Source organism: Coenobita brevimanus, chromosome 51 (genome assembly GCF_032717465.1).
Source record: "Coenobita brevimanus isolate Jiangsu-jjx chromosome 51, ASM3271746v2, whole genome shotgun sequence".
Classification (NCBI taxonomy): domain Eukaryota; kingdom Metazoa; phylum Arthropoda; class Malacostraca; order Decapoda; family Coenobitidae; genus Coenobita; species Coenobita brevimanus.
This window is the reverse complement of record NC_137004.1, coordinates 37,285,928-37,299,032: the sequence shown is the minus strand read 5'-3', so window position 1 is coordinate 37,299,032 and position 13,105 is coordinate 37,285,928. Positions and strand designations below refer to the sequence as shown.

The 13,105-nt window shown below is 42.6% G+C and overlaps 1 protein-coding gene across 1 annotated transcript; it reads right to left on the bottom strand.

Moving 5' to 3' along the window:
* Window positions 1–340: 340 nt before the first annotated feature.
* Window positions 341–12,102, bottom strand: LOC145400219 (facilitated trehalose transporter Tret1-like). Its single transcript, XM_080272734.1, has 10 exons — window positions 12,022–12,102; window positions 11,013–11,170; window positions 9,796–9,985; window positions 7,975–8,109; window positions 7,237–7,330; window positions 6,132–6,325; window positions 3,737–3,887; window positions 2,800–2,943; window positions 1,604–1,707; window positions 341–472 (listed from the first exon to the last, which is right to left on the bottom strand). The coding sequence occupies exons 1-10, from the start codon at window positions 12,100–12,102 to the stop codon at window positions 341–343; spliced, it is 1,383 nt and encodes a 460-aa protein (XP_080128860.1).
* Between the last annotated feature and the right edge of the window lie 1,003 nt (window positions 12,103–13,105).

Sequence of the window (13,105 nt, the reverse complement as noted above, 5' to 3'; positions counted from 1 at the left end):
AATGTTAGTGTTAGTGGCAAACATCGAAATTCTAACAGTATACCACACGTCCCCTAAAAACATATGTTCATTTATGTTAATTTTTCCCGACTTACGGAACCAGGCTACTTCACACCCAATTTTACTCACACCAGCCCCACTCGCTCCTAGGTGGCATCTTGTGAGCAATAAATCCATCCAACTGTCATACGGACACCTTTGCGGGCCCCATCCGACTGAACCTCGTTTGCCCAGTAGAAGACAAGGTAGAAAGTGGCGTCCAGGATTGAACGAAACCATTTATTTACTACTGCCACAACTACTATCCTTCCAACATTCTCTCTCTCTCTCTCTCTCTCTTTCAGCTAAAATATTCTGATATCTGGTGCAGCGTCAATCCCTTGGTCTCCGGCACTACCCAAGCGCTGAATGCCAGGCCCAGTACACACATGCCCGCCAGCATAAGGTAGAGACCGGGCAAGCCTAGAGCATCCTGGGGGGTGAGGGTGGGTTAACAAAGGTGATGTTTTATTGTTAACCCCTTCAGTCCAATGGCTTATTATTCCACTGTATTCTTGCGACTCCTTTCACCTTAGCCTGGCCAGGATTTCCGTCCTTCTGTAGCTTATTTCATGCAGCTCAGTGGCACAGAGGCAGTGCTACTTCTCTACATCTTTCTCAGCACTTCTTCGTGACTAGCATCATATTCTAGTGCTAATCTACTGTTATAATTCTGCATTCAAGACGGCAACATAGCAATCCTAGGCCAAGTTAGAGCAAAAAAGACTATAATGAAGGTGTCGATGATGGCTGCACGTAACCCCCTCCAGTTTGACCAGTCTTCTAAAACTTAAAAATAAAATCGTTTGTCAATGGTAATGATAGAATAAAAAATACGCCATTGGACTGAAGAGGCTAAGGCAATATTGCAGCGCTTAAAGATACTCCTACATTACCTACGATAGTCTTACAATACTTAACCCTTCCAATCCTGTGAGTTCGTTTATTGCTTTCTTTGGTTCAGGGAGAAGGAGAGAGTTCTGGGGAATTCATGCAAGCGTTGTATTCTTATCAGCAATACTTAAGATTAGGGTGAAGTGCTTGAAGATGTTGCTAGAAAACTTACATTACTGCTGCGATACTTAATGACACTACTATTTACGATAATGCTACAATACTTAAAGGTGGGATAGTCCTAGTAATATATCTATAAGAGTGCATCATTTAAGAGAACTCTATACTCAAAATTACTACCATTACTACAGTGCTTACAACATACCCATACTCCAGTACTTAAAATGCTACAGTACTTTCATTTACTACTACAATACTGCTACAAGACAAGGCTAAAAATTTCACTGAAGCATCTTTAGACAGGTTCACATTATCCTCTTATTTTTCATGCAATATATAATAGGATATGCATGAAAATTTTGTTGGATACTCTCCTTGCGGAACCCCCCACCCTAGCAACTCCTCTCTCCATCAGAATTGCAAAGGGGTAACTGACTTATGTGACCTGACTTGAGTAAGAGAGAGAGAGAGAGAGAGAGAGAGAGAGAGAGAGAGAGAGAGAGAGAGAGAGAGAGAGAGAGAGAATGATCTGTGATGAAATAAAACTGACCTGTAAAGGTATGAAGCCGTAAGTGATGCCGAAGTTCCCCAGCCAGAAGAACATAACAGCCAGACCAGACCCCATCTCTCTTACCGAGGGCGGGAGCACTTCGCCTGGGACGAGGTTAGGTTAGATTAATTTAGGCCCTGTTAGATTAAGCTATGTTTAACTTTGATTAGGTTAAGTTAACATCAGGCAGATGAAGCTTGGTTAGATTTGGGATGGGATGGAACCAAAAGGACTGAAATTAATACGGGTAAGGCACAGGTCATGGGCAGTAGGTGTGAGGGTGGTAAAGTAGTGAAACTGGATGTGTGGTCTTGTGCTGTGTGTAAACATGGAGTTCGGAGATATTCTCTTGTGTACTGTACATATCCTGGAACAGATTGGTCAAGCGATGCAGTGGTGTTAAAGGTAGACTACAGGGTGTGAGAAACTTTCGGTGTGCGGTGTGGAAGGTTACGTGGGCTGTTGATGAGAGAAGGGAAAGTATTGTTTGAGGTGACAGCCGTTTGGAATGCACAGATGTTCTGTTACCTGTGGGACATCATGAGGAGGAGGAACAAAGGCTAGTTCCATGGCTAGAACAGGAAGCGGAAGCTTAGGGGCTTTTTGGCTTTTTTGACTTTAAAGAGACTATTCTTTCGCGCTAGGGGCAGCCTACCCTCTACAGAACACGCTTGAGGAATGTTATGTTGAAAGACTTAACAGGTGAGAATTGAGGATACAATGAGCCTGATGCGCACGGAAATGAAAATGTTAAGACAGATGAATCAGATATAAATAGGCGACAGAACTGAGAACAGTGCATTGCGAAAGAGGTATTTGATATTAAAGATGTCAGAGAAGTTAGGGGAAACTGTTAGTCAAGATAGTTTGGGCATGTTGAGAAGAAGGGAGAGGGTGAGTGGTTGAGGAGGGTCACAGATATGAATGTGGAGGGGGGAATGAGTGAGAAAACGGTTCAAAATCACGACATGTGGAGACTTTCCATCAAATGGAAGAGACCGAAACCATGCTCAATGGTCTCTAAACGCAACCGTAAACATAAACTTTGGAATTATTCAGTCGAGAAATAGAAACTTACTCATGGAAACTAAGTAAAAGAAACTCGCACAAGGAAATCCACTAACTGAAAGTCTCTCAACAATAGCCATAAAATAGGAAAACGCACTCATCAACATTCAGAAAATTGACAAACTTACTCATTAGGAGCCACGATACGGGCCCGAAGCCTATGGAGAACGCGACGATATACACGATGAGGGCCGCGAGGGGTAGCCATGAGAGGTGCTGCTGGGTCCACTCACTGTTATGCCCCTGTACACCGAAATACTCAGCCAGGGCCACTGAGGGGGAGGAGGGGAGAGGAGAATCATTAGGTAGGGTCAGGAGGCGAGTAGTAATTGTAAGGATAGTTTAGAATGACAGCAGAATGAAAATGATATTATCATCAACAATGGCGGCTTTCCTGTGTTGTCGCTTGCTTTGCTTGTACATAGAACCCGCCAAGATGAAAGATTAACCCAGTCTCGACAGAGGAACTACATGGGAGTCCAAACAGACCTCAGCTCTCTCCAACTGAAGGAGGGCTGTAGGCTGCAGTGTCGGCACAAAGCCACGCTCCCAGACATACTTCATTTTTTGTCAGAGGGTCTGCAGGTACTCCAAGTCCCTTTACTTCTAGTCGGAGACATAACTCAACCCTGGTCCACACGCATATGCATACTCCAAGTGATGCAAGACCATTGCAGGCCAAATACTGTTCAGATGAATATTCTTTTTTTTTCTCTTCAGTAATAATGTGTGCCAAAACGTAGTAGAAGTAGTAGTAGTAATAGTAGTAGTAGTAGCAGTAGTAGTAGTAGTAGTAGTTGCAGCAGTGGGAGTAGTAGTAAGAATGATAATAATAATAATAATAATAATAATAATAATAATAATAATAATAATAATAATAAAAATAATAATAATAATAATAATAATAATAATAACGATAACAATAATGACAGAAACAGAACAACAAAACAAACCTACATGGAAATTGAAAACTACAGTACAGAAGAAACAGAATAGAGCCTCACAATAAAAGTAAAAGAAAACTTCACAGAAAATTCGTAAAAACCTACATCCCTGCCAACTAACCATGTGCGAATGCCATGGCAGATGCGGAGATGACGAGGAGCACCTTCCTTCCCGCCCAGTCCACCACCAAAACAGCGCCCACCGTGGCCACCACAGACACGAAACCCACTATCATGGCGCTGATGTTGTCGTCCAAGCTCGTTCCAGAGGCCTACGAAGGAGGAGGGGAGAGCCACAGTCGGCACCAATAGTTGTGTTAGATGGAAGTCAAGTCGAGGGTCAACAATGGTACAGCTGGGGTCAAAATGTGTCACAAGTGTCAGTGTTAATGCAGGCATTTAACTTCAGCCAGCACTGACTGACATAACTTGGCCCAGACCACATTTCCTCCACCACAGACTCCTCCACACAACTTTTTAAATCGTCTGTACAGTGGTGTACATAAATAACAATCCACTTTCTAGCAGAACGATTGTGAAAGTCTTACACATTATTTTGAAAGCTATGTTGGATTTCAAAGATCGCATTGCTGAGTTTTTAGTGCTGGAAAGGGACGCTTTCATATAATGGCACCAAAATAACTATGCGGCTTCTCTGCCTGTCTATACAAACGTCCCTTAACTCCCTCCCTATCCTCTGAAAAGGGGATGGTGGACTGTAGGAGGAGGGCTACTTCAGCCTGTAATCCACCGTTCACATTTAAATGGGTCTGGGGATAAAGCTACTAGGTTTCAAAACATAGGCAAACCTACGCTGATGCAAACCTCCATCTGACCAAGCAGAAGTACATACCCACACCCCCCTGCACACCTAACCAAGCGCATAACGTCCCACCCACAGTCTTTTCTTTTAAGTACTGGCGTAAGGAGAACGCCCTGTGGGTACATAACCTGGGCCTTTCAGATTCCTTAAGCAGGTCGCAGTGAAATCTCTAGATTTATTTATTTTTTTTACTTTTTCATTATTAAGAAAAAAAAAAACTACTCAAGACACAGCATTCTACCGATCAACAGGCATTAGTTCACTATAAGACACATAACTATGTGAAATTTTATGACTCTATGGTGGATACTTTCTGAGTTCTGGCCCGGAAACGAAATCTCTACGCCCGGCCAGCCGCCCTGCTGACCAACTCTACGGACAGACACCTACTGATACCAGTGATAATAACACCCTCCTCTGACTTGGTCAGGTGGAGGGTAAAAAGTAATTGTTGTTTTCTATTTACTGCAATGAAGCGTATCCGAATTTATGTCCTCAACTGCACATAATATCAATCTGGTGCTGAACAGGGACGCTTTCATGTGGTGGCCCCGATACAGCAATGAGGCTTCACTGCCCGATTATGCAAACTCACAATGGGGCTTCACTGCCTGTTTATACAAACTCACAATGGGGCTTCACTGCCTGTTTATACAAACTCACAATGGGGCTTCATTGCCATTTATACAGACTCACAATGGAGCTTCATTGCCTGCTAATAGAAACTCCCTACACTCATTCTTTATGCCTGAAAAGAGGATGGTGGACTGCAGGAGGAGGGCAACTTCAGCCAGCAATCTACCAGGTTCGCATTTAGATGATCTTGAGGATGCAGCTACTACTACTACTGCCACTACTACTAAAAATCGATTGATTTCATAACAGTAAGTACCGGTATTCAAGACTTTCGAAATTCATCGATATACTGGGAACTCTATACACTTCCATAGACTCTTACGTAAAAGTTTCATAATTATTACACTGTCTCTGTTTTTGTAAGACGGGACTGAGCACTTTCTACGATTTAAGTATTAAGTCGCTGCATTCTATTCCATAAGCTTTAAGTATGGGGTAGGAATGAGCCTCCTTGTTTACTAGTAAAATACACCCGCCAGTCTGGCTACACCTGGTTGAGCTAAAAGGAGTTACGGATCTTTGTCAAGTCAATGTGCTATACAAAGTGGATCAAGAGTAATTAAACTAAAAAAAAAAAATCCATGGCACTATGGCAAACAAAAGTTCGTCGATGCTTCCCTGCTGGCTGTGGCAATGGGTGTTACGCGAAGTAGTTTTCTGTGATGGCAATTTGATGTACACATGTAAAAAGTATACGTATTTTTGTCTGGATTTAGCTCGAACACGGTACTAAAGCTGTCCCGATCGTGAGGGTTGTTGGTGATGGTATTAACACTCTCAGGCTGAAGGAGTTTAAGGGCTCATGAAACAGTAGTAGTAGTAGTAGTAGCAGTAGTAGTAAGTTGTAGTAGTCTCATCTGAAAGTGAACTCGGTGGACAGAAAACTGAGTTGCCCTCCTGCTGCATTCCTCCATTCTCCTTTCGGAGGATAGGTAGGAAACTGAGGAACACTTGTATAACCGGGCAGTGGAGCCGCCCTGTTATAAGATGCCACGGCATGAAGACGTCCCTCTCTAGCACCATTCATAAAAATAATATATGCACACGTGGCCAATACCTTAAAAATTTCAGAAAGGTTAGACATGACGGGAACGATGCCGCTAGCTAAGGTCAGGAAGAAGACGGCTATTACCAGCAGTAGGGGCTTCAGGTTATGGGGCTTCAGGAGGTCCAGAACTGAAGCCCTGTTCTTCTGTGCTTCCTGATCCTGCAGCACCTCCATCACCTCTCGCTGGACGTCATGGTGCTCGCCTGCGGGAGTTTAAGGACGTGGTTGGCACATTCAGCCCGGTGACGTGGTTCCTAGACTATTCTTGCTCTCTCAGGAAGAATTAGCTTAACTCGAAGAGGGATCTGATTGTGATGGGGTTAATAAAGGCTATAAGTAATCCCTTCAGTGCGAAAAGTCTCTCCTAAACTGCATGAAATCGCGTAGAGATGGTAACTATAAAATGAAATATACGTCATGACACTGAAGTGGTTATAAAGGTGAGAAAGGTAGGGAGGTGACTGGTTCGAAGGGACACCTGCTCTCAGTCTTTGGTTGCTTTTATCTTCTTTAATTCATATGCAAACCAAATATTGTTGCCTCAGAAGCTTTCTCATTCTCTCTTTCTTAAGGACTTTTATTTTACTATAATGTGGTATCATTAGTGATGCAAACTATGTCAGTAATAAAAATGAATAAGCTAACTATGAGGGGATGCCAAAATGTAAAATACAAAATAAATTTGTTGAGGCAAATGTGCTTATGAAGTACCAACTAAAGTATGAACTGTCTTATCACTGAAGTGACTGATTCATGGAGAAAAGTCAGTATTTTTTTATTCCTCTAACACTTTTGATTACATAGAAGCCAGCCTCAGAGGAACAGTATTTCTCTCAGATGGCTACTGTGCAGTCTGAAATTTTAGCTCTGTAGAGTCCGAAACGTTAGAGTAATAGTAAATTTAAATCCCTGAATCATGTGATGCATTTTACGAGATTATCCTTGATATTTTCACACGTCCTTCTTCAGCTTAGAAAGAGATATCAGGGTGTGAAGGGGCTAATGGAGACTCTTCCTAACCCAGTCGTTACAAACAGTACCTCCAACACTTGACATAACAGAGTGGAGGTGGCTCTATCTGAATCTCGGCCTCTCCCAAAGTAACTTGACCTACCTCTGAAGAACTTCAAAGACTCCACCGCCGCCATCGTCTTGCCCTTGGACAAGAGGAAAACCGGAGACTCCTTGATGAAGAAGAGGAGAACCAGCTGCAGAAGGGAGGGGGAGAGGCAGATAGCAGCCATCCACCTCCAGTTAGTGACGAAGGTACCGAGCGAAAGGCCGAAGAAAACGCCTACTGTGTTTATGAGTTGGAAGGCGCTACCTGAAGGGAGGAAGAGGGGGAGAAGGAGGGCTATGGCTTAAGGTTGTGTTGTCAAGTTTTTTTTTTTTAGATGTGTGTGTGTGTATGTGTGTGTGTATTATCAGCAGTTCTTGTACCAGTAAAACCAAATAACTCGCCCACAACCCACGTCAGTCGGAATCTTATCTCACCAAGGGTCCCTCTAATATCAGGCGACGCAATCTCTGCTATATAGGTGGGAGTTGCTGTGGTGGTGGTGCCTATACACACGCCCGTCATCAGTCTCCCAGCAAGCATCATTCCGAAATTTTGAGACGCCGCTGTGGAAGGAGAAGTAGGGTATTTTTTTTATTAGTTCCCATTAATTACCTCAGTTTTCTGTTTCACCCTCGCCTCTCTCCCATCTCAAACACTGGTTTCAGTCACACCATACATTCTCTCTCTCTCTCTCTCTCTCTCTCTCTCTCTCTCTCTCTCTCTCTCTCTCTCTCTCTCTCTCTCTCCAACCAAAATAACTGAATCACCCAAACAGCACGAACACCTACCAACCAGCACCCATCCCACAGCATACACCAGCGCCGTAGCCATCATGGTCCCCTTCCTTCCCGCCCAGTTGACTGCCACCCCGCCCACGATCCCGCCCAGGCTAGCACCCAGGAACGGGGCAGAAGAGAACCAGTTCACCTGGAAAGAGAACCGTTCAAAAAGGATCGTAACTTCTTTCATTATGACGATCTCTGTTGTTTCTTCTTACTATTTCAGGATTATTTAATTCTGTCTAGGAGGGATTTTTTTTTTTTCTTAATTGAAAGAGTTAGACGTACTTCTTACTAAATGCGCCCAAAGCTAAAAGTTCTTCTTGAATAAAAAAAATATATATATATATATATATATATATATATATATATATATATATATATATATATATATATATATATATATATATATATATATATATACCTGGATGTAGGGTCAAGTGTGTTGCTTTACCAGTACAGTAAACCAGTTCAGAGGGAGGGATGACGTGTACATACTGAAGTTATACATATTGTATGTGTCCAAGACGGCCGAATCAGTGTAACCTCACAATAAGCCCATCTTCAGTGTGTGGGTACGCTTCTTCAAATTTTTAAGTCTTTGCCTGCGGTGAGATTTAACGAGATGGATCAAATTACCAGGCATTAGTTAGATGAAAATATGTTTCTTGAGTTGAAGTGTTACTCGAGATAGATTTTAAAAGTTATTGTCATTTTTTTGCTGTGATGAGTTTCTCGGCGTAGAGTAAAATCTTTTGACATTAATAGGAATATAGGCTAATTTCATAAGGTACTGTCAAAGAATCATCCAGTTATTATGGTAAAGAAGTTTCCATGACTGATTTACAATTAGGAGTAACTAAATCGGGAAGTAATGTTTCACTTGCATATTCACACAAGTTTAAATATGGAAATGTTTGGTAGCTAAGTGAGAGAGAGTAAAACTGTAAGCACATTAACATCAATTATGCTCAAATATCTAGTAGGTTTAATGAGTGCAGATAAATACGTCAGCATGCAATCTTATGCACTTTTTAAGCTCATGAAACTTATGGTCGTATGCTTAATCCTCAAATTGCAAAGCTGAATGCAAATTCCCAGTTACTGACGAGTTTAACTGACGTACGAGACTAACATAAGTTTCTGTCTCTCTGTCTGTCTGTCCGTCTCTCTCTCTCTCTCTCTCTCTCTCTCTACTTACTGAGCACACCCTGCATTGTAGTATTCAGTCCAATCATACCCTATAACTACAGATGTGTTCCCTATATAACTGTCAAAAATTAGAATTGTGCATTCCATTTCACGATATAAGGTTTAGGCATACGACTTTTTGAGTGTGAAGTACTTGGCAGCTGTGAATGAAGAATTATGTGAATATCAAGGAATCTGATGCACAGCTTAACTCTTTATGTGGTAATACGGTCAGGCGATTTTATTCAGCTCTGGCGAAACTTTCCATAATTAAGGTATCGATGCAGGTGGATGAGGTGACGAAAAAACAGATACCATCAAACTGAAAAATAATATCAGTAAAGGCGATTTCTGCTGTAAGTTAGGTGGTCCTGGGTCAAGGGAAGATAGGACTGCCGTGGTAGGAATAAATAATAAATAAATAAGAAAGTAAGTATGTAATAAAGCAAATAATTCCGTCACCAGATAGAAGGATTTAAGTTCAGTAAAGGTAGTGCTTGCTGTGGGCCACCTTGTCCTGCGTCAAGGGGATGTAGGGGAGTCGTGATGGCAATAAAGCAAAAGTAAATAAATAAACATGTAAGCAAATAAGTAAGTAAATAAGCAAGTAAAAAAAAGCCAGGTTCAATGGTGTTTACAGTACCTGGTCCTGCGTCAGGGGAAGATAAGGCGGGTCGTGCCAGGACTGCAGGAGGGCCTCGGCGGGGGAAGTGAAGCCTGCTACTGCACCCATTGCCATTGCACCCAGGGACGCTGACAGAGGAGAAAGAATGTGTACAGTCGGCGGGTAAAACACTATCACCTCCTCCGCTTCTTTGTCGCTCCCAAAATGGCTGAGAGGGAGAACGAATATGTAAAATTGGTAAAATCCTGCTGTCTCTTAAAAGGGATGTGTTGCCTGTAAATGTAAATATCACCATAGCTCCCAGAGACGCTGAGTTGGGAGAGGGTTTATGTCTAGTAAGAGGCGAAAGTTCTGTTACCTTCGCCGCTTCTCTCTTCATAACTTTCATGGACGTTGACGGAGACAGAGGATGAGTAGTCTGGTGGAAAAATTCTGCTGCTTCACCTGCTTATCTCTCCATGTTTCCCGAAGTGGATGAGGAGATGAGGAGAGATGACTCATGTGTACATTCAGCGGTTACAATCGTGTCACCCACCCTATTTATCAAATCATAGCTCTTAGAGTGGCTAGGAGAGAGAGAGAGAGAGAGAGAGAGAGAGAGAGAGAGAGAGAGAGAGAGAGAATCCACGAGCGACAAGAGAATTATTCAGAGTAATTATCCATATATGTATGCATGTATGAACATATGTATAGCCAGACCCCTTAATCCCGGAAGAGGTTTGGCCTCAAATGATTAGCCTCCATGTCACCTTGTCTTCGCCATCCGGATGTCCTTTCTCCAACTCACCCTCCCCGTCACTCTGATGTCTCCCCAGCCTATCCCTTCATCATTATGCTCCCCTTCACCCCCTTCACCTCACCCACGAACACTTTCTAGTTACTCTATCATTATCCAGGTGCAACAACAAAGTGGACTTTCCGGTCATTCGTGCATTTTTCAAAACAAATAATAAATGGACCACATAGTCAATCACACATCATACAAGCCATTCCATCGTTATTCCTCTCATTGCCGGGACAAAGCTAGTATTTTATTACAGCCATCGCCAGACGACTTCCTACAAATGAGAGTGAGTATAGGACCTGAAATGTTGACACTGGAACCATGGTCAAGACAACTGGCATTCTCTTGCAGCTAACGCAAGCCGGTATTATTCAGCTGAGATGAATCACAAGAGTCTGTGAGAGTTAAATGGCCATACACGGTACTTAGTCATAGTTCTGTAGATTCTTACCAGCACATCTTACAAGGCATATAGTCATAATGGTGTACATGCTTACCAGCGAGTGTGGCGAGGTACTGCTTGGAGCGAGAAGGTCGGGCATCCCTGTAGCTGTCACTGGACTGGCCAGAATCAAAGGAATCAGTCAGACTCATCGTTCCCTCCAGCCTCTACTGGAGAAATAGAATGTGCTCGTGATGGTTAATCCAAACATTGACATTAAATCTTTTAATATCTCACTTTGTTTTATTCGTCCGTTGTTTTATTTCACGTGCCCCGCTTGTAGGATAGGTTCATGACATAAACACATTATGAAGCACCGCGCAACACATGCCACACTAAGACAGGCACAACATCAAGGGTGTATGCAACCAACAGGTCGACCCCATAGTAGACGGGTTTGCTGGAGCAGGTTTGATCCGGGTTGAGCAGCAACAACAACAACAACAACAACAACAATAACAACAACTGTTCCTTCTTGGCCTTTAGCAGCAACGTTCCGCAGAGTTAGGGCTTACTGCCTAGCCCCGGGCTCCTACGCTCCTCATGGGGGCAACGTAGGATTGGATGATGATGATGATGATGACGATTATTATTATTATTATTATTATTATTATTCACTCTTATCTTAAATGTCAGGAACAACTTGTCTAGCCCCGGGGCTCCTACGCTCCTCATGGGGCAACGTAGGATTGGATGATGGATGGATTATTATTATCAAAACCAAGTTTTATTTACTGACATGGGGGTGGAGGGGGAAATTCATACCATATCTATCAAATTTCACCAATGACAAGTAAAATCTTAGTTGAAACCTTACTATCTCAAGCAAAACTTATCTTACCTTGATTTTACACACTATAACAGCACAATCACCACGACCAACAACACTGTTCTAAAATGCGAGTTGCTTGAATCCTGCATACAATAAACAACACACATTCACCACTACCAACACCCATAGTCATGTAACATACCTGTATGAGTAACTTCGATTCTGTTCTCTGTAAACTACACTCACCATTACCAGCACCACTACTGAGATAGAAGGTGTCTTGCTTCGGCCCACTCCACGCTTAATATGATCACTGTCAGTACACATGCTCTCATAAAATTACAAGTTTTTAGGTTTTAAACACTAGAACTCACAGGAACTACCAATATTTCCCCTACTACATACTACAGCATGAGAGTTGTCACTGATCCTGTACATCCCACAACAACTGCTAAAGCCTCTGCTCCAGCGAAATTACGAAATGTTTTGATTCTGCACGTAATAACCTCAGTCACTGTGAATACCGATCCTTCCATAAGTTACGAGTTGTAATTGATTCTACACAGCCCGACACCCACTGTAGGCACTGCAAACGCCTTGGCTTCTACAAAATGACGAATCCCTAGGTTCTACACAATAGGTACTCGTTACAGACTGCCAACACCTGTACTGTTACCGATTACGAGTTTCCATTGATTTTTCATGCCCCTGACTTACCACAGCCACCACAACTAAAACCACACTCTTGCCACAAATTACAAGCTGATATGACTACACACATCACACTCACGACGACAGCCACTACCAACACCACTCCTGTAACAGCTTACGAGATGCAACTGATTCTACACACTCAACAACCACTGCTAACACCTCGAATCGTGTGAAATGGCAATTTCTTTGGCTCTACACTCACCCACACACTTGCCACAAATTACAAATTGCTATGACTCTACACACCCCAGAGGCACGACGACCACCGCTACTGCGATACACACTCCACTCACCATTATCATTATATTTGTGGTGCTAGAACAATGTGTAGTATTGATAGCCGTATGGAAATCGATTACGCAAGAATGGTTGGGAGAAATTCAGACCACAACTGAGTGATATACAGTAGTGTACAATATAGCTATACTCTGTCAACTTTTGCTCTCTCTCTCTCTCTCTCTCGATTAACACCAGGATATGAGGTTAGTCATTAAGATGTGCTATGGAATGGAGTTAGACCCGTAGTAGTGTCTTTTTCTGCCACTAACTTATGGACAATTTGCTGCAAAAGGATGAATATTCCGCCAATTTAAGGTGGAGGAAATGCAGTTGTTTA

Excerpts from the sequence above, each read along its gene's own strand:
- LOC145400219 (XM_080272734.1), bottom strand. The coding sequence starts at position 12,102 with ATGTGTACTGACAGTGATCATATTAAGCGTGGAGTGGGCCGAAGCAAG. Across the intron at positions 3,888-6,131 it reads ACCTTTCTGAAATTTTTAAG|GCCTCTGGAACGAGCTTGGA; the intron begins GTATTGGCCACG and ends CCTCCTTCGTAG. Across the intron at positions 2,944-3,736 it reads TGCCATGGCATTCGCACATG|TGGCCCTGGCTGAGTATTTC; the intron begins GTTAGTTGGCAG and ends CCTCCCCCTCAG.